This window comes from Macaca mulatta, chromosome 6 (genome assembly GCF_049350105.2).
Source record: "Macaca mulatta isolate MMU2019108-1 chromosome 6, T2T-MMU8v2.0, whole genome shotgun sequence".
NCBI lineage: Eukaryota > Metazoa > Chordata > Mammalia > Primates > Cercopithecidae > Macaca > Macaca mulatta.
In genome coordinates, this window is record NC_133411.1 from 36950737 (window position 1) to 36972202 (window position 21466).

Sequence of the window (21466 nt, forward strand, 5' to 3'; positions counted from 1 at the left end):
GAGGGAGGTGAGGGATAAAAGAGTACCAATTGGGTACAGTGTAGACTGCTCGGGTGATGAGTGCACCCAAATCTCACAAATCATAACTAAATAATCTACTCATGTAACCAAACACCACCTGTTCCCTAAAGACCTATGGAAATAACAAAAGTAAAAAATAAATTTAAAAAAAAAAACTGAAATACAGAACTAGATGTGTTTTGGGGGTTTTTGTTGTTGCTGTTTTGAGATGGAGTTTCACTCTTGTTGCCTAGGCTGAAGTGCAATGGCGCGATCTTGGCTCACTGCAATCTATGCCTCCTGGGTTCAATCCTGCCTCTCAGCCTCCCAAGTAGCTGGGATTACAGGGATGCACCAACACGTCCAGCTAATTTTGTATTTTTAGTAGAGACGGGGTTTCACTGATCAGGATGGTCTTGAACTCCTGACCTCAAGTGATCCACCCACCTGGGCCTCCCAAAGTGGGGGGATTGTATGCACGAGCCACTGCGCGCAGCCAGATGTAGTCTTTTGTTGCAATAGTTGCTAATGCTTCAAACCTTAAATTGAAGAGATGATATTAAATTAGAACCAAGTTAATGGCAAAGTGCAGTCTGATAATGTAAAAAAATGACAAAGCTGGTATTATAAACTAAATCATATCTAACTTTGTAACTCAAGAACTGCTCAATTTTTCATTGCTAGAAATGATATTTCAGCTCTTTTTATTAAGCCAAGTTCTTGCTTTCAATGCATGTATAGCTTACCACTAGAAACACCTGTAGCTTTTCAAATAAAATATATAAAAATTTACACCATAAATATCATGAAAATTTTTCCTTATAAAGCAGAATGTTGTTTTCAGCTTCAATGTCTATTCAATTTCTATTTAAAAATATTATCAAGATAGGATTTACATAATAGAAACATTTCACTATCTAGAAAACAGCTTGAGCTATAGTTGTCCAATAAACTGTTGCCAATTAACAATTAACCTAGGACTATTTTAAAAGATATGTGAAGACATTTTATGACTAGCGTACTAATTATATTTATATGCAAATAGATAGCTCCAAGTACTTGTAAAACATATATGAATATATGGAAATATATTTATATGAATGTATATATGTTTTACAGGTACTTGGCCTATGTAGGCACAGCCCTTACAGTCTTTGCATTGCTGACTTGCTTAACAACCTCCATTCTCTCTTTTTTCTGGTACAGATAAAATAGGAGTAAACTTCCACTCAAACCCTGTCTAAATGACCTCAATTAGTAGAGGCTGAATTCACAGTGATTTGCTAAACACACTTAGCCATTTCAATAATAAACTTAAATAAATGGATTTTGAGTAATATTGCTAAATGAGATTTTAAGCATAACTAAGTATGACATTTGTGGAATGGTACATTATTTCCCAGTTCCCTTGGAAACAAAAGGAGCGAGCCGGTTAGTAAGGTAATGGTTAACGTTTGATAATAACCTCCGATTGTGTAGCACTTTATCCCATCAACAGGAAGTACTCTGAGACTCACTATAACTGGAAGGAGCAAGTCCCTCCTGCATTTGTCATTTTCTCTCAATTCCAGGTCCTCATCCTGTTCTAAGTCTCTCTAGGGTTGCGGATTGTCATTAGTTCCACATGTCGCCTAAGTGTTTCCAGGAGTTCAGCAACTCAAACCTTTCAAGCTTAAGATCAAGATGTTCCCAAGTCAACAGCAGGCTCTGAATGCCAAGTATTCAGGTCAGAAAAGAAAAAGTTACTCAAGTCTTTGAGTACAGGATAATAAACTACTATATATTCAGTTATTTCTTCAAATTTAAAGTGCTTGAGCTCTGAATCACAAGGTCCCTGGTACATTTATTACAGGGTCTAGAGCAGAACAAAATTGGAAATGAGTAACAGTTATATGGTGGCATAATGTAAAGCTGGATGTGATCCTTGGAGTTTTTGAGCTGAGTGTCACACTTCTAGTGTCGGGAGACGGAGCTGGAAGCCCGTGGTGCTCACGGGGGCTTTCGTGAAACTCACATGGCATCAACAATGTTCAGTGGCTGCTAGGATTTTTGAAATATCCCAGAGAAACAATAAATAAATTCCATTAGGAAGAATCAAAAGAAGAATCTAATACAAAATTTTTTTAAAAGGCTATTACGTGTTGAGACTTTTTTTCCCCGATGAACTCTACCTTTCTGGTCATTGCAAGGTCCGTGTTAAAACCTTGTTTACTGGTTGACTGCTCGTATTTTCAGTGAGTTTCACTCCTGAAGAGGTTCTTCCACTATACTTTGCTCAGGGGAAAAGATATGGCTTTGGCGAGGCAGGTGTGAGAATTAAACAAGAAGGTCATGCTATTCTCAGAGAGGAAGAGCTGTTTCACCACAACCTCTCACCACACCAGCTGAAATGGCAAAAAGAATTCTTCTCACACAGCAATGTTCTCAGAACCCCATCAATCATTTGTTTATGTTTCTTTCAACAGATCTCACCCATCATCTGTTTTAGAATATATAATTTTAGGGGTTAACTAGGTGGGTTTAATTTTTTCAGAATAAAAGAACCAGTTACCTCTATCAAAGTTACATAGTTTTCGTGTAAGTGACTTGGAGGAGTAAAATCATGCTGAGAAATACTGGCTTTCAAAAGGATCAGTTACACGAAATTCAACAACATTATATGGCGATCTGTCAGACCCCTGATGCCGTTGTTTTTTCTTTGAGTCATAAGCATTTCTAGGATTTAAAACTTTGCTGCTTCATTCAACAGGATCTTAATTTAAAAGAACAATCAATAATCTCCAGGAAAGCAAGTTTGTTGACCAATTTGGAAAATTGGAAAATATGAGGTTCTTCATGTCTGTATTCAAAATAGATACACATGGTCGGGAGTGATGACTCGCGCCTGTAATCCAACACTTTGGGAGGCTGAGGCGGGCAGATCACCTGAGGTCAGGGATTTGAGACTGGCCTGGCCAACATGGTGAAATCCTGTCTCCTAAAAATACAAAAAAAATTATCTGGGTGTAGTGGCAGGTACCTGCAATCCCAGTTACTTGGAGGCTGAGACAGGAGAATCGTTTGAACCTGGGAGATGGAAGTTGCAGTGAGCCAAGATGGCACCACTGCACTCCAGCCTGGACGACAGAGCGAGACTCCATATCAAAAAAAAATAAATAAAAACAATAACAAAATAGATATGTGTAAATCCAAAAGAGCTATACTACTCAGAGAAGGTTAATAGAATTGCAGGAAGCAGAGGTAGAAGGGCCCCCACACACCATCTATGAATACATCTGGTAAATTATCTCTCTCCATTTGATTAAACTTCAACATAGACTGCATCTGCAGGTAGTTTAGTGAGAGTGGAATTATTACCTACTTGTACTCTCATGGCTCAGTGAGACAATATACTTTGGCCAAGAGAATTAAAGAGCCAAGACAATTATCTGCCTCCAAATATAGAGAGGGATTTTCCTTGCATTGTCTTGATAGGCTGTCTGTGTTCATGAAATTGATTACATCACTCCCCAACACAGTGCCATAGAAAGGGCTCCAACTGTACTTGCTTCAGAGGCTGAATGAGATTCTGGGAGGGGAATTTGGTTGCCTGTTCTTCTCTTCCCTCTCTACCCTCTTTGATCTCTTAACAACTGTGGGTTGTTAGTTTGGTTTGAAAGCCAGTGGTTTTGCTTGCAGTTATTCTAGTTCACTGCTCTGTCCCCACAGCCTAGAAAAAAGCATGTATCTCAAAAAATATTTATTGATGGGATGTATTTCCCCCTGCAAGCCATGATGTATGCCAAGTCAATCTGCAGCCTACTTGGAGAACACCCAGCTCTGACTTTGAAAAGCATGATTAGGGTATGAAATGTGACTCCATGCCTGCTGCCAAACCACACAGAAGAAGTACATGGTCCTCCAAAGTGCCATCGGTGCCTCAGAAGATCCTATCACAGTTTATATCACTGTGAAAACCAGTCCCACAGACCAGCAGAAAGAATTCTGCCTCAGTCTACACTTTAGCTTGCACAGCTTGTACATTCTGGGTTTCTCATTTGCACTGTGAATGGAATCCAGGTACGATGTGCACAGCAGCAGAGAGTCAGTCTCTGGCCATTGTTGCATGGGTTTGCCTTTGTTAGAGTTAGAAATCCAAATTCAGTATTGTTATGGGTGGCTTGTTCTGACAAACTCTCATGCTCAGAATGTTTGCATACATCCTTCTTGTCTCATAAAAAGTCGCTAATTTCATTCTCTTTTCTTTGGCTTGTTTAATTTTCCATCTGAGGACCAGATCCAACAGGTGAGGTTTTCCTGGGGGATGTTTTGACAATTTTTTATTGTGTTTTATCTTCTGAACTAAGGGCTTATTTTTAAAATTGTAAACAGAGTAAGCTTTAAAATCTGTAAGTTAAATAACCAAAAATATATCCAGAAGAGTGTTAGCAAATGATTTCTTTAAATGTCTCTTCTATGTTCCTCCCACTTCTACTAGGAGTAGAGCTAAATAATGCACAATTCCTGACTGTGCCAGAAGCCATAGAGGAGAATGAGAATTGGAGTGCAGTGACCCTTGACCATTAGGTTATTAGCAGACTTTGTTTCCAAAGGGTGAAAGGGCCTTGGTGGAACCTTGCTCATGGGCCCAGAACCCAAAGCGCTAGAAGAGAAGCAACTAAATGTGACCAAATACACTATGAGGTAGGGGTTATCTGAAATTGGATAGCTGTGCCCTGTGCCCCCATTAGACAGGAAGCAAAGTATCACCGGAGAAGGCTAAGCTGATAGCTGCAACCTAGTCCTTGCTCAGAATCACATGCTCACTCTATAGCCCCAGTTAAGCTGAGGCATGAGTCATACCCAGAATCAAAGACAAGAATCTTTCTAGAGCAAAAGGCTTGAAACCCACCATCCCCAGGAAACAGGGGACCTCTCCTTAGCCACAATCTGCAAGGTGCAGGCTGCAAAAATACATGGATTTTTTTTCTATACATTTCTTCACCATTTCTTCTGCTTTTCTCCATAATTCTACACATTTCTTCATAACACTTGATATCTTTGGCCCAACCAATCTCTCTATGAGCAGAGATAATAAATCCAATACAAAATCAGCCTTGTGCAATCAAGAAAAAAAAAAAAACTAGTTTCTGGTAATACAGGGATGCACCCATCCTCAAGAAAAAGTTGAGCATCTCAGCAAGTTATTTAATAACTGCTATAATGCTTATGTAGCAACACTGGTTTTCACATGTTTTAAATCAATACATATCCGAATCTCAACTTCCAAGCCTATGAAATAAAACCTAAACAGTGAATTGATACAAAATATGGCAAGTGTGTTCAAACCCTGAATCCAGAGCCAATTAAATATATAAGATCTTAAAGAGGACTATTAACCCAGTCTATGTCTCCAAACTGGGGGATGAGTACAGCTAAGGACAGAGGCAAAAGGAGGTATTTCACCTAGCAGCAAGGTGGGTGGACATTGTCTCTAGCACCATAACCAGAGACCAGTCACTGTGCTTTTATCTGTGGCCCCAGATGCAGAATACACAGAAGGAGAGCTGTAGTTTCCTCATCTATTTTCCAGCCTCTGGGCTGTCTTTGCTTCTAGTAGCCTTTCATGGGCAGAGTCCTACACATTAACGATATGAAGCCAAAGCTTAGTGCTGGGAGGAGGAGGCGTTAAGCTGTGAAGCGTCAAGATGGAAAACCTGCTTTGGAATATTATTGTGATCCTAGTCTGTGTCACACGCAATCTCCTTTTGCTAGTGGGAATTTTTTTTTTTTTTTTTTTTTTTGAGACAGAGTCTTGCTCTAGGTTGGAGTGCATTGGCATGATCTCAGTTCGCTGCAGCTCCTGCCTCCCGGGTTCAAGCAATTCTCATGTCTCAGCCTCTGGAGTAGCTGGGGTTACAGGCATGTGCCACCAAGCCCAGCTAATTTTTTTTATTTTTAGTAGAGACAGTGTTTTCACCATGTTGCACAGGCTGGCCTCGAATTCCTGACCTCAGGTGATCTACTCGCCTCAGCCTCCCAAAGTGCTGGGATTGCAGGCATGAGCCACTGCACCCAGCCCTCGCTGGTGGGAATTTCAACATAATTGGCAGAAAGCAGAGAGAGAAGAGGTAAACATTCCACCAGGTGAAGGCTTTCTGGGATAGCCTGCCCACACACAGGGCAAGATGTCCCACATAAAATCTGGGCGCCCAGTCCAGTTTCAAAACTTTAGCCACAGGAGTACTGCGAACAGTCGTGGATCTACTGCTCAAAGAAATGGCCTCCTCTCTCACACTAGTCTTTAAAATGACTATTTAAATAAATCATTTTAAATCTATTTGTCAAACTGTGGCTTCCCTAAACCCTAGGCAGTGAAACTCAAGATTTTCTTGTAGAAATTGAGGCTAACACGTGGTCTTCTTCTGGTCCCCAAATGACACTGAAACACTTAAAGACTTTCAATCAGTCATAAAAAGAGATAAATTGTCATCTCACTTAGAAACGGATCATCTCAAAAGAGGTAAAAAAAAAAAAAACTATGGGTCCATGGGTGAGCGTTTTAATTAAAATACTCAAGCTTTCATTAATAGCCAAGGGATAAAACCTAAAGTTGATTAGGCACCTGCATGTATCAGCACAGCACTAGGAGATTTACAGAGCTCATTTTATTTAAGTTCTATTTTAGAGCAAAGGAAACAGTCTCAGGGAAGGCAAGCTCACAGTTAGCTACTCGATGTCTTTTATTTCTGTCTGGTTTTGGCCCCAGAAAATGCAGTATTTTGACACAGAAAAAAACATTAGGATGAGTGTGAAATCAAATATGATTCTGGTTTTTGAACTGAGGTTTAGTCATTTGGAGCCACATGGCTGTCCCAAGGCCTGGTCCCCAGGTCACATGCTTAAAGCTTCCAGGCGGTTCTCATCATGACGATGAAGTACACATCAGTGTCAATGGATGCGCTCACGCCTGCATAGTAGTTCATGAACTCTTCGGGGGTCACCTGCAGTGGAAAAGTTAGAAACAAAAACAAAACTTTGCTTCTCACTCTGTCAATGGGGGCCCACCTTGTGCACCTGTAAATAGAAGGGAAATAGAGGATTTCTTTGTGTGTGTGATCATGGCTGAGGAACTGATCTAAAACAAAAGAACAAGTGAAGTTGAGGATGGTGTGAGAACAGCACCTAGGAAGAGAGAAAGAAAGTCTTGAAAGTTTCTAAGCCAACCTAAATGGAAAGTGACACAGGTTGTCATCTTTTCTCTAAGGGTGGGAGCCCTCAGTTCAGATAAGGGAGACTGAAACTCAGAGTAAGAAGGAAGTGCTCTGCAACTGTAGTTATTTCTGTCTTTCTGTGACACGTCAGAAATAACATTTCATGTCCTTGTGTCAGGATAAGCGATGTTTTCCTTTCCAGAAATGGAGTTCTCTCCTGTGGGTGAAGAAACAGATTTCTAGTTAAACACTCCTGAGTTGCAAGCTTTTCTAACACATAAATAACTCATTCAAGGCCCAGGGTGACTAAAAAGCTTACGCCTGCTTCATGCCTCCCACCCATCCTGGCTTCTCTCCACTCTACACCCATGACCATCTCTTTGAAATATCGACTAATGTGTTTATCTATGCTGGGATTTTATATTACTTTCCTTTGGAGAAGAAGAAAAAACAGTTATTAGTCTTATTTTTGACAGGTCTAGATACTATGTACACTCTAACCATGTCGGTTGACATGATGAGTTGGGGACATACTTATGCCTTCCAGGAATCATAAGAGACGACTGACCCCCTTCTCCTGTTTGCTGAAATTATAAGTGAACAGAAAGAAAAGTCACAGGATCCATAATTCTCTCTCATACCACCCCTTCCCACTAAAAACATAAGGAAGGGCAGTAGAAAGAAAGGCATTTGAACACAACTCATAGTTGAACTGTAAATACACATCTACAATACATGCATACAGCCTCTGTCAAAATTAGGATACCATTGCGTCCCCCTTTCTTGAACTTCTTTATTCCTCTCCTCCTTTGGATTCCTCAGCCTCTGTTTTCAATTCCCTCATTAAGGGATTACATTTAGTTTCACACATCATTATTGCCCTCTCTCTATCTTTCTCATGTTCTGTGAGGTTCCAGGGAAATGTTTATCAGTGTGGATCCATACCACCTACATCAGGACCACCTGGGGTGCCTGTCATAAGCCTAGGTCCCCAGGCTCTACCCTACATGGACCTGCTAAATCAGAATCTCGGAAGCAAGTGGTTGTGGAATTTACTACTTAAAAATCTAAACATCCCAGTTAATTGTTGTGCACACTACAATAATTTAACAGGGAATATCAAAGATAATTAAGACAAAGTCTTAGTCCTCAAAAAGGCCTCAGGGGTGAAATACTCCAACAAAGTAAGTGGATCATTTTAACAGCAAATAGCAAGTAAAGTATAAGCGTTATACACGAGACCCTGAGCCATTTTGACTGTGCACTTTACTGTGACAGTTTGAGGAACATTTTTACAGCTAATTATTTTTTAATTAAAATTACCAAACTCCTAATATTTTTACTTTGTTGTTTCTATTGTCTATTGGTCGACCAGGGGTGACAGCCATTGAGTGAGACTCCCTCCAAATCCACTGTAATACTCCTGTCCCTAGCTTTTCTCTCCCATGAAAGTTGAAGGACTCAAAACTCACTTTCCCAGACTCCCCTGCAGCTGCAGTTTGGGATGGCCAAGTGATAGAGTTCTCACCAATAAGATACAACAGAAATCTGACATGAATTTCTAGGGAAGCTTTTGCTTTCCTTATGCAGGCTCTAGCCCTTTCTCATTCCCTCCTTCTCCCTCCTTTGTCCTGCTGCCTGAAACTCAGATGTGCTGGCTGAAGTTAGGCAACCATCTTGAGATCATGAAGGAAAGGCCAGGAAAATCACAAAGACCTCAGCTGTGTTCTCTTTAAGCCACTTAAGCGAGAACATCAAGTAGAATTTAAAAAAACCTACTTTGTGTATTCCAATGTTTAATAAGATTTCCTATTTCTTGGATTGAAAGCAAACCCTAAATGAAACACCAATACATGATTGAGACTGGTATCGAAACCCCCATGCTTCCACCCCAAACTCCCCCAATGGGATGGGGTGACCTGAGTTGAGCTGGCTCTGATGGAGAATGGAGAAGGAATCCAAGATGAGCAAAAGATAAAGGAAGCATTAAATCTCACTTGGAAGTCAGATGACGTCAAACCAGAGGTCAGAGCTAATGTATTTGATCATTTCAGAAAAAGCCATCAGTTACTCTTGGCTAGGTGTTTGCTTGTTTTCTGAGACTCAACTTATATTGGGAATGGCCTGAATCGCAAATTCTCTAATCTCCTGTAAATTTGCCCTCATCACAGTAAATTGCTGGTTAGCAATAATTACTATCCTTATTCATTTTATTTGATATTAGAAAAAATGAGAGACTGGGCACTCCTACTTTTAGCAGGCCTCTTGACTAGGCTACATTTATGTGACAAGGTATATATCATATATACAGGGGAAGGTCCCAGATGGGGATAATGGAAGTCACAATACAATCCCTTTTCCTCAGCTCTAAATTCATCAGAAAAATCCTAAAACAAATCTAGGTTACTATTAATACATACACTCAGTAATAGACCTAACATGTTTTTAATTATTTAAAAAATTTTTATGAGATGGATGAGGTAATAGACTGATATTCCCTGAAGGGCTTAAGTCCTAAGAGGCTTTTTAAAAATATGGTGATTATAAAGTCATATATACACATGAAGAATTCAAAACTTAGATATTAAAAAATAAGAAGTAAATGTCTCACCAAATTGGAGTGGGGTTTAGTGATAGAAAAGGGGTAAGGAAAGTTTGTTTCACAGGTTATCTGATTGCTTCACACCTCCATCCAAATGGCTTCCAGCTGCTATGGGAGTCCAGTAGGGTATTAGTGCAAGATTTATGACATCAAATTCCATGACTGCTGCAAACTCCAGCAACCTTTTTGGGTATTTGAGAGTTTAGCCTAGATTATCAAGTTTAAACAATACCCTTAACTAGGAGCTATGCTGAATTTTTTGCATTATTTTAAATTTTGCCTCATATGGGATGTTTTTAACCATAAATGAGCACACTGGCTTCAAGTAGAGCTATGCTTCAACACAAAAAATCTTCATATGCAAAATAATTCAACTTGCAAGAGGTAAATTAGAAGCTAATTATTCTCCTCATAAAAGACTTTACCATGGAGTTCCTCTACATCAACAATTTCTTGTGCATTTAAAATACAATTCAGCATGCAAAAGTTTGAATTACACATCACTTCTCAGAAAACTTTTATTATGTCTATTAAATGAGGTATCCCTGATAAGCCGTTAGCAAATGCCCAGTTGATATGTGCTCAAAAATGTTGCCCAGATTCATTATTATGCTAAATGGTATCATGTGCATATTATATTTAGTAATTTTAAAACAGTCATTTCTGAACCTTTTAGAGCTAAGGATCACAAATACGCATGAGTGTAAGAGTCATCTGATACACATTAAAATGTGAAGCCTTGGACTCCACCCTCCAAAAAATCAGATTCTGTGGTTCTGCAGTACAGCTAGCAATCTACATTATTAATAAACCCTCTTGGTGATGATTATGAACAGCCAGAGTTGGGTATCAATACAGGGTCTGTAGCATTCAGATGACATCAAGTGCTATAACTGCTAAAAACCTCAATAACCTTTATGAGCTTTTGAGAGCTTAATGTGGCTTCTTAAGATAAATATCAAAAAGGGTTGTGTGCAGACTTGAATCAGCCGAATCACAACTGGCGATTTTGACTTTTGTTGAGAAAAGGGTAGCTGAGGTTTCCCCTGGCAATGAGAAGGAACCACCTGCAGAGAGGAAGCAGACACACTCTGGGATCCACAAAGGGGTGGGCTAATTTGGGGAAATGGCAGTTGGCTATTTTTCCACTGACATCTCACTGATCAAGGCCAGCAATACTGGAAGAAAACATATAGTTTTTATTTCTGTCCCTAAGATTTTGGCTGCCCTATTGAATTTTGGCCCTTTTGTAAACCTGCCTCCACAATCCTCAGCCTGAAATAGAGGGTATATCTCCATCCCTGACTGGGAAATGGCAGCAGGAAGGACAGAAAGGTCACTTTCCTATCCCCCACCCCTTGCTAATGAGACTCATCACAAAGTTTCATCTAAAAAGTTGGAGGACATTCACTTCAGAAGAGGAAGGTTTATTTCTTCTTCCCTTAACCACCGTCTTCTTGTCCACTGGGCCACTAATCTTTTCCTGTGCTGTAAAGGGCTTAAGAGACAATGAACCCTGGGGTTGTGCTGCTGCTGACTGTTATCCAGGGGATAACCCCCTTTCCTTATCACCAAAATCCTTAGGTCACCTAAGAACAGAACTGGCTCTGGTTGTTTTTTTTTTTTTTCTAAAAAGTCCATTTATGGCTGTTGATAAAGGACAGATGACATTTTCATTTCAGCCAAGACACAGTCATGGAGCTATATAATTCCTTACCCTACCAAGCTATGCATTTGTAACTTGAAGATAAAAGTTAATGGAGATGGGGCGGTTGATTTTGTTTTCAAATTCAGTGCAGTTTAGAAATGTAAGTTAATCTCAAAGCACACTAAAGAATAAATCAGAGTAAATTCTGTTATTTGACATCCCCTTTACCAAAAACTACCTTCAAATGGCATTTCCACATAACAAAGTGTGATGACAAATGATGCTCATAAGGATGAGTGTGAAGGCACTAAAACATCCTGAAAAGCCTTGTAAATCTGTTTCCCAAAATTAAATTACGATCTCATTTCAAAGTTAAATGTTTTATTATAGTTCATTGGAATGCAACTAGCTGAGTATGATAAATATAATAATCATAAAATGGCATGTTTAATCAAAACATCACATTCCCCAGATGACAGGTCATCACTTATGTGGATCCCTTACCAATATATGTCAATATATGTCTATGAGTGTGTGTGTGCACATACATATATTAGTTTTCAACTGAAGTAACATGAAAGTTTCCTCTGGCAATGGGGAAGTTTCTAGATGGTTCCTAGGGAAATAGTTTACTTCTATTTACTACAAATATATATCCACGTGTTAAAATTTTTAAGGGTTTGAACCTATTTCCCACTTACAATTTCAAATTGAAGAAATTTCCCCTGGATTAGACTGTTTTACTTACCAATCCATCTTTGTCATAGGGTGAATCAAAGTTATCCAGAAATTTCCTAAATACTTGCTCCTCACTCCATTCCCCATTCTGGTACTTTGGATGGTGTTTTGCATTATACACCTCACGAAGGTCTTCGATTGTTATAACGCCATCTCCAGTCTTGTCTAACTTTCTAAAAGCTTGCATGATTACCTCTTTTCTGGCTCTGGACATTGGAGGCTACAAAAATAGAAGAATACATGCAGAGACATACATAAGCAAATGAGATTTTTTGGTATCCTATGTGACAAAATATCTTATTCCCCTCAATGATGTGAAATAGTATTTGTGTGCTATTATATAATAAGCAGCACTATGATTGCTCCAAAAAGTTCTTAAGTCTGTTCACAGTCTTCTGCTCATCCCCCTCCCCACAGTGTACTAACAACTTGTGAAAACAAAACCTCAAGGTAGCCAACCCAAACCACGTGAAAGCCAAACTCACCAGATATACTGATTAATGGGGCCACTTACTCTTAATGTGAGAAGAAATTCATTGAAGTCTATTGTTCCATTTCCATCTTTATCAAACCTCCGGAAAAGCTCTTCCACCTCTTCCCTTTCCATTACCACAGCATAATCATTTAACCCTTTCATAAATTCTTTAAAATCAAGGGTTCGATTATTATCGTCATCCATAATTCTAAACACTCTGAAGAAAATACACACAAAAATTAAGAAGAATTTTACAAAGAACAGGTGTAAGTGTAAAGATTTTTTTAAAAAAAAAATCCACACTCAGGGTTTCATCAAATAAAAATACAAAAGTCTTAAATTCTTCTCTGCACCCTCCCTTCCAAAACTAAAGAGCCTCTTCCCACCACCCCCCCCACACACGCACACATACACAAAGTATAATTCTAATTACATGACATTCTGAAAAAGACAAAACTGTGGAGACAGTAAAAAGATGAAAGGGAGAGGAAATAATTGAATTGGTGAAACATGGGATTTTTAGGTCAATGAAACTATCCTTTATAATACTATGATGGTGGATACATGACATTATGCATTTGTTAAAACCCATAGAACTTTACAAAACAAGGCGTAAACCTTAATGCATATGAATTTTTAAAAAAATGATTTAGGAAGTCAGAAAATCACAGGAAGGAATGCAAACTGTGACAAGAAAATCTCACTGTATTACGAAAGAACAAAACATCCCCAAAAGGGGTAAAGGGATAAGAGAGAAAGGTGCTGATTTAAGTATTTTGAAAATGAGTAGAGTCTGTAAGAACACAGGAACTGCACACAATTTACTGTACTCTAGTTGATAAAGTTGTTTCCCACAGGGATACAGGTTAACAATTCTGACACTGATGTACATGTATACTGAAGTTGAACCATCAAGTAAATGGATAACAAAGATGGAAGCCAGGTTTCTCAAAGTGGAAGTGAGAATTTAGAGATAAGATAGGAAAACAGGCATGGATTAGAGTTGGAGACATCAGTGTGAACTCATGTTTAGCTTAATATAGACATAAATCATTACATATGAAAATATTTAGGCCAAGCGTGGTGGCTCATGCCTGTAATCCTAGCACTTTGGGAGGCCGAGGCAGATAGAATGCCTGAGCTGAGGAGTTCGAGGCCAGCCTGGGCAACACAGTGAAACTCCATCTCTACTAAAATACAATAAATCAGCCAGGCATGGGCATGCTTCTATAATCCCAGCTACTCAGGAGGCTGAGGCAGGAGAATCGCTAGAACCTGGGAGGCAGAGGTTGCAGTGAGCCAAGATCACACCACTGCACTCCAGCCTGGGTGACAGAGCAAGACTCTGTCTTTTAAAAATAAACAAATAAACAAAACATGTTTATATGCAGATTACTATACACACACATATTTCTTTGCTTTGTCAGCCAAGAAGACCTAGAAATAATAATGTTCCAGTAACAATAAGCACATATAACTAATTAATGAACAGACAGCAGTGCTACAGAAAGTGAACTTATCAGTTTCTTTGTAAAACATAAATAAATCTGAAATTAATTATGTATTATTAAGCCACCATGTGTTATTCAATAAAATTCGCTGCTTAGGAATTTATAATGCATGAAACTTTGCACTAAGCCCTGTAAAGAGGAATAAAAAGGTGAACAAGATGCAGTCTCTGGTCATAAGAAGTTATTGAAAGAGAAACACTAAAAAGGACAATTAGTGGTTTTAAGTGAAGGGAGAAAGGATGCATTTCAGAGCAATGGCTGTTTCTAGAGTATTCTTGGGGCATCTCAGAAAGCTAGAGGACAGCTCTGAAGGAAGAAATAATGAAATTAAGATAGAAAGTTGGGTGATCTGAGCAAGATGGCCAATAGGAACAGCTCCGGTCTGCAGCTCCCAGCAAGATCAACGCAGAAGGCAGGTGATTTCTTCATCTGCAACTGAGGTACAAGGCTCATCTCACTGAAACTGGTTAGACAGTGGGTGCAGCCCATGGAGGGTGACCAGAAGCAGGGTGGGGCATCACCTCACCCGGTAAGCACAGAGGGTTGGGGAACTCCCTGCCCTAGCCAAGGGAAGCTGTGAGGGACTGTGCCATGAGGAATGGTGCATTCTGGCCCAGATACTATGCTTTTCCCATGGTCTTTGCAACCCACAGACCAGGAGATTCCTTCAGGTGCCTACATTCCCAGAGACCTGGGTTTCAAGCACAAAACTGGGTGGCCACTTGGGGAGACACCAAAAAAAAGCTACAGGAGTTTTTTTTCATACCCCAGTGGCACCTGGAAGGCCAGTGAGAGAGAACACTTCACTCCCCTGGAAAGGGTGCTAAAGCCAGGGAGCCAAGTGGTCTAGCTCAGTGGATCCCACTCCCACAGAGCCCAGCAATCTAAGATCCAATGGCTTGAAATTCTTGCTGCCAGCACAGCAGTCTGAAATTGATCTGGGATGCTCGAGCTTGGTGAAGGGAGGGGGGCCACCATTACTGAGGTTTGAGTAGACAGTTTTCCCCTCATAGTGTAAACAAAGCCACCAGGAAGTTTGAACTGTGTGGAGCCCAGTGCAGTTCAGCAAAGCCACTGTAGCCAGACTGCCCCTCTTGATTCCTCCTCTCTGGGCAGGGCATCTCTGAAAGAAAGGCAGCAGCCCCAGTCAGGGGCTTATAGATAAAACTCCCATCTCCCTGGGACAGAGCACCTGGGGAAGGGGCGGCTGTGGGCACAGCTTCAGTAGACTTAAAAGTTCCTGCCTGCTGGCTCTGAAGAGAGCAGCGGATCTCCCAGCACAGTGCTCAAGCTCTGCTAAAGGAAAGGCTGTCTCCTCAAGTGGGTCCCTGAACCCCATGCATACTGACTGAGAGACACCTCCCAGCAGGGGTAAACAGACACCTCATACAGGAGAGCTCTAGCTGGCATCTGGTGGGTGCCCTTCTGGGATGAAGCTTCCAGAGGAAGGAACAGGGAGCAATATTTGCTGTTCTGCACCCTCCACTGGGGATACCCAGGCAAACAGGGTCTGGAGTGGACCTCCAGCAAACTCCAGCACACCTGCAGCAGAGAGTTAGAAGGAAAACTAACAAACAGAAAGGAATAGCACCAACATCAACAAAAATGACGTCTACACAAAAACCCCATCCAAAGGTCACTAACATCAAAGACCAAAGGTAGATAAATCCACAAAGATGAGGAAAAACCAGCACAAAAAGGCTGAAAATTCCAAAAACCAGAATGTCTCTTCTCCTCCAAAGGATCACAAATCCTTGCCAGCAAGGGAACAAAACTGGATGGAGAATGAGTTTGACAAATTGACAGAAGTAGGCTTCAGAAGGTGGATAATAACAAACTCCTCTGAGCTAACAGAGTATGTACTAACCTAACGCAAGGAAGCTAAGAACCTTGAAAAAAGGTTAGAGGAATTACTAACTAGAATAACCAGTTTAGAGAAGAACATAAATGACCTGATGGAGCTGAGAAACACAGCATGAGAACTTCGTGAAGCATACACAACTATCAATAGCTGATTCGATCAAGTGGAAGAAAGGATATAAGAGATTGAAGATCAACTTAATGAAATAAAGCGTGAAGATAAGATTAGAGAAAAAGAATAAAAAATCACGAACAAAACCTCCAAAAAATATAGAACTATGCGAAAAGACCAAACCTACATTTGATGGGTGTACCTGAAAATGACAGGGAGAATGGAACCAAGCTGGAAAACACTCTTCAGGATATTATCCAGGAGAACTTCCCCAATGTAGCAAGACAGGCCAACATTCAAAATCAGGAAATACAGAGAACACCACAATGAAACTCCTCAAGAAAAGCAACCCCAAGACACATAATCATCAGATTCACCAAGGTTCAAATGAAGGAAAAAATGTTAAGGGCAGCCAGAGAGAAAGTTTGGGTTACCCACCATGGGAAGCCCATGAGACTAACAGTGGATCTCTCTGCAGAAACCCTACAAGCCAGAAGAGAATGAGGGCCAATATTCAATATTCTTAAAGAAAAGAATTTTCAACCCAGAATTTCATATCCAGCCAAACTAAGCTTCATAAGCGAAGGAGAAATAAAATCCTTTACAGACAAGCAAACGCTGAGAGATTTTGTCACCACCAGGCCTGCCTTACAAGAACTTCTGAAGGAAGCACTAAACATGGATAGGAAAAACTGGTACCAGCCACTGCAAAAACATACCAAATTGTAAAGACCATCGACACTATGAAGAAACTGCATCAACTAACGGCCAAAATAACCAGCTAGCAGCATAATGACAGGATCAAATTCACATGTAATCATATTAACCTTAAATGTAAATGGGCTAAATGCCCCAATTAAAAGACCATCATTCTCAGCAAAGTAATACAGGAACAGAAAACCAAACATCACATGATCTCACTTGTAAGTAGGAGTTGAACAATGAGATCACATGGACACAGGGAGGGGAACATCACACATGGGAACACAAACGTCAGGGGTGGGGGACTAGGGGAGGGATAGCATTAGGAGAAATACCTAATGTAGATGACAGGTTGATGGGTGTGGCAAACCACCATGGCACGTATATACCTATGTAACAAACCTGCACATTCTGCCCATGTATCCCAGCAATTAAAGAATAATCTTTTTAAAAGATGGAAAGTTGAAGTAATCAGAATCTAAAGACTTTTAAATGTCCTTACATGCTAAAAAGTTTGAACTTTATTAGCAAGTCATTTTTAAAGTCATTAAATGGTTGACTTGAAGTGACATTATCAAAATAATGAGAACTTTAGCAATAGGAGAACTAAGAGAACTCTAGCAACAGTGGGTTGAATGAATTGGACTGAAAACTTAGAAGCAAAGGAACCAGTAAGAATACTATCGTAAGAGTCCAGTGAAAAAATGTTGAGTGTCTATACTTGAGCAATTGGAATGAAAATTAAAAAAGAAAGATTTCAAGATATTATAAAAATAAAGGAGTCAATATGGTGGGCTAATGAAGGTAATTCTAAAGTTTTCAACCCAAGGACCTGGAAGAGTAGTAATACCACGAAGACAGCAGGGGCTGCAGAAGAAGCTGTATTTGCAAAAAAAAAAAAAAAAAAAAAAAAAGACTTTTGTTTTGTTTGGATTAGATACTCTGTAAGGCAACCACACAGAGATATTCACTGGTTAGTTGGCTAATTAGCTATATCTTTCCTGATTTTATATATATATACACACACACATATATTGTGTATATATATATATATATGGTGAAATTAGTTTGTATCTCAGGAACGGATATCATTCCAAGAATGTGGCAAGGGGCCAGAGTAGAGATGTGCTAACTCAGGAGTAGCCAAGGTGTCTGATAAATTAAGGATACTGGCAAAAGAGTCTTGAAAATTTAGATACTAGAGAAGTATCTACATTTACAAGCAATTGGAAATTACTAAGAAAGAACATATACTGTTGAAAACCACGAGAATTTCATGTCAAAAAATGAAGGTGTCAAGGTTATAAATGATAAAGTCATCTTGATCTTGGTCAGGGTAAAGACTCAGACAGGGTGGAAAGATGGTGCCAGGAGCCAACACTTCACAGAATGCTAAATGTTGTGCAGGTGGGAAGATGGCAGAGTCTAACCTGAAGAGATGCCCTTCTAAGACAGGATTTATGGGAAAGAAATAAATGAACAAAGGGGTGAATATGACCTGGGATTTGGAGTTAGACTGAAGGAGAGTATTTAGTCTTCAACTGATCCTAAGGTAGGAGTGGAGGAGAAGGGGCAGCTTCCACTTGAGTTAGGAGGTACTTAGAGAAGGCCAAAGTCAGTAAGGCAGGCAGACGGCACATTCTGCAAAAGGCCTAGGATGGAATGGTGTCTGTTCACCGTAGACTGGTTCCCAGTGGAAAGGCTGGTAGAGACACAGTGTGCAGTGTGGGTATGGGATGAAGACAGCACAGGCAGCAGGAGGGATTCCACTGAGTGAACCAGAGAGTGGAAGAGGGGATTCCTCAAGGGTTTGCACTAAGGACAATGATGTGGACCCATTATGAACAGGGTAGAGGTTGAAGTGACACAATATTGAGGGCATGGGGACTGGTCTTCCCATTGGACTGGGGCAGCCTGGCCACCAGGGTCCATATCCCCACTGCCTGGCCTTCTGACAGATCTGGGCTTAGTCTGAGACTTGGGACTGTTCAGAGTTGTCTCCCAGACACTCAGTACCTTGCTGCAAGTGAAGCCTTTCATATCATCTGGGTGCAAGGCTGGATTTCCCTCCCATTGGCATCCTGTACTCTCTAATATACAACTTCTCACACCACTGAGATACATTTAGATCACTCATGTACTCCATAGTCTTAGTCCTCCATGGGGGCTTAAGAAGCCTTGTTCACCCAAGGGTCCCTGAGATGTGTCCAATGCCTGGCCCATGGCAGGCTCTTGATGGAGTTTGTTATGATGCACAGGACCTGCCCTCAGGAGGCTCACAATCTTCTTTCCCCTTGGGTTTCTCAGTCCTTAAAACTATTCACACTCAGAGGACAGAGGGTGGGAGAACAGGAGCTACCCAGCTGATAGAACCTCATTGGCAGTGAGCCGTCAGTTATCTGACAAGCAATACCAGTGTCCCTCGAAGTGATGGAGAAATGATTGCCTGAGAGCAAAACTCCAAATTCTGCAATTAGGGCTAAATGGCTGTTCCTTCCTCCCTCTTCCACCCTGGACTTTATTATCACAGCTGCAGAGAGAGTTCCTTTCATTGTCCTGGTAGGCATCTCCGTACCTCATATTTTCCCAGAGCTGCACTGTCTTGTAGCAGATATGAGTCTTGCTGAATCTGGGACTAAGATCCAAAAACTATGAGGGACTTCATAGATCAACTCTTCTACACTCCACATTTTACAAATAAGGAACTGAGCCCTAGAAGGAAATGACTTGCCCAAGACCACGTGGCCAACATTAGCCTCACCTCGCCGAGTCGTTCCTTCCCACTCCATTCCCTGCTACCCGTAGCTGAGTCCTACCTGCCAAGTCCTTTGATCCCAGCAGAGCCCCTGGCCAGGCACTGCAGTCGGAGTCTTTCAATGGGGTCGGTGGCCGTGGTGAGCTTTTTCTTGGCCTGGATTGCCATCTCTCGGTCATGGCGCGCTGTCCCTGCCATCTGAGGGGAAGCCATAGCATGTTACCAGAGTCCAGGCCTTGCCACTGCCTCTGGCTGGGCAGGGTGACAGCAGCCTCACTGAGAAGGAAATCTACAGCCTTCTCTGTCAGGAAACCTCTCAAAATTTCCCATTTTTCTCTATGCCAACTGTGTGCCTGGCATATTTATAACTTACTTATCTAGTCCTGAGGACATCTGGTTTCTCCAGCCCAGACAATAATCTTAAATATATCACCATTTCCCAAGATGCTGTGGTCTTTCTGAGGCCCTCCTCCATCCATAAAAGAAGTCCAGTTTCTCTATACTCTCTTTTTTGAACCAACCTTATATGCCACATTATTTTATGTAGAATTTTCCATATTCCCTTGACCCTGACATTTAATGTTCTCTTCCGATTTTGTTGCTTCTGTCTTGAATGTGATTTTCAGCACTTGATCCTTAATGATTCTTACTAGTAATGGGTGTGGTCTCCTTGATTCACAAGTTAGTGTCCACTAACACCTAACAAGGTTCTTAGGATGGGTGCAGTGAAGTGCTGTCTCCTGAGTGGTCCCCAAGGGACGTACAAACTCCTGTAACCACACATGAGCTCTCAAAGCTTGCACAACAGTGGGAAGAGCACTGGGCTGGGAGCCTGGAGACCTGGGTTATAGTCCTGACTCTTCAATCCCCACCCCACAACTCCCCCTACTCCTCACCCCCATCTGCCTGGTAACCTCCCTGTGAGTGAATCTCACAGCCTGTGTTTCCTCCTCTGTTAAATGGGAGGATTGGATAAGATGGTCTTTAAATTCCATTCCAGCTTCAAAAAACACTAATTCTCATGGGTGCTTTCAGGAGGCTCTAGAAGTTACTTGTGAGTTGTGAAATAAAAAGAATGAGAGGCAAGAGGCTTGAAGGATGTGCAAAGGACAGCATGCAATGTGCAGAAAAAAAATAGTATTAGAATGTGGTTCCGCCCTGGCTTCAAGGCTCCCTGCCTAGTCAAATTCTGGCACTTCCCCTAAGTGCTACGTTAGGACGGAATTAGTTTCATCAAAGAGAGCAACCTGCAGATTCACAACCTCGTCTATGCCAAGACTGTTGTTCTCCTATACACCCTGAAAGGTCTCCCACACAGGGTACTCCTTATTTGACTTTTGGGAAAGGGAATCTCATCAAACCAATAACTGAGGCCAGAATAGACAATTCAGGGATGCACACACTTGACATGGCCACTTTCTTGCAGCCTCAACTGAACCAACGTACAGGATCCCACCTTCTTGCCCTGTATCCAGATTCCCAGTATGTGGGTGAAGATGGGAGCAATTCCTTTCAGTTCTCTTGAACCTCGGGTCAAGAAGGAAACCTATCTAGGTCTCAGCTGCTTTACTCCACGTTAGGAAAAACTTGCTTTGTCTAAAGCTACACAGTCTTCCTCTGCTTCCTCTGGCACCTAAGCAGAGTTTCCCTGGAACTCAAGACGGTGGCACACCCTGCGCTTAGAGGCTTCCGTTCTTGCCAGGCACACACAAGGAGCATGTTCCAATTCTCATCCAACAGGGACACCTGCAGCTAAGACCATGCCCTTCCTGGCAGCTTTAGCTTTCTAATAACTGGTGTTTGCTTATTACTATTTTGTCACCCGACCTCACGCTGACAATTCCCAGAGCTCATTCCCAGCTTCAGCACT

General features: G+C 41.1%; 1 protein-coding gene across 1 annotated transcript in view; it reads right to left on the reverse strand.

The window, feature by feature from the left end:
* Positions 1–6701: 6701 nt before the first annotated feature.
* Positions 6702–21466, reverse strand: part of CAPSL (calcyphosine like) — a 37324-nt gene continuing 22559 nt past the window's right edge. Inside the window, exons 2-5 of the mRNA XM_001093047.4 lie at positions 19658–19794; positions 12696–12873; positions 12192–12401; positions 6702–6983 (exon numbers count right to left, since the gene is read on the reverse strand). Of these exons, the coding sequence (XP_001093047.2) occupies positions 6882–6983; positions 12192–12401; positions 12696–12873; positions 19658–19794 (627 nt within the window). The 3' untranslated portion in view covers positions 6702–6881. The remainder of the gene's footprint in view (positions 6984–12191; positions 12402–12695; positions 12874–19657; positions 19795–21466) is intronic.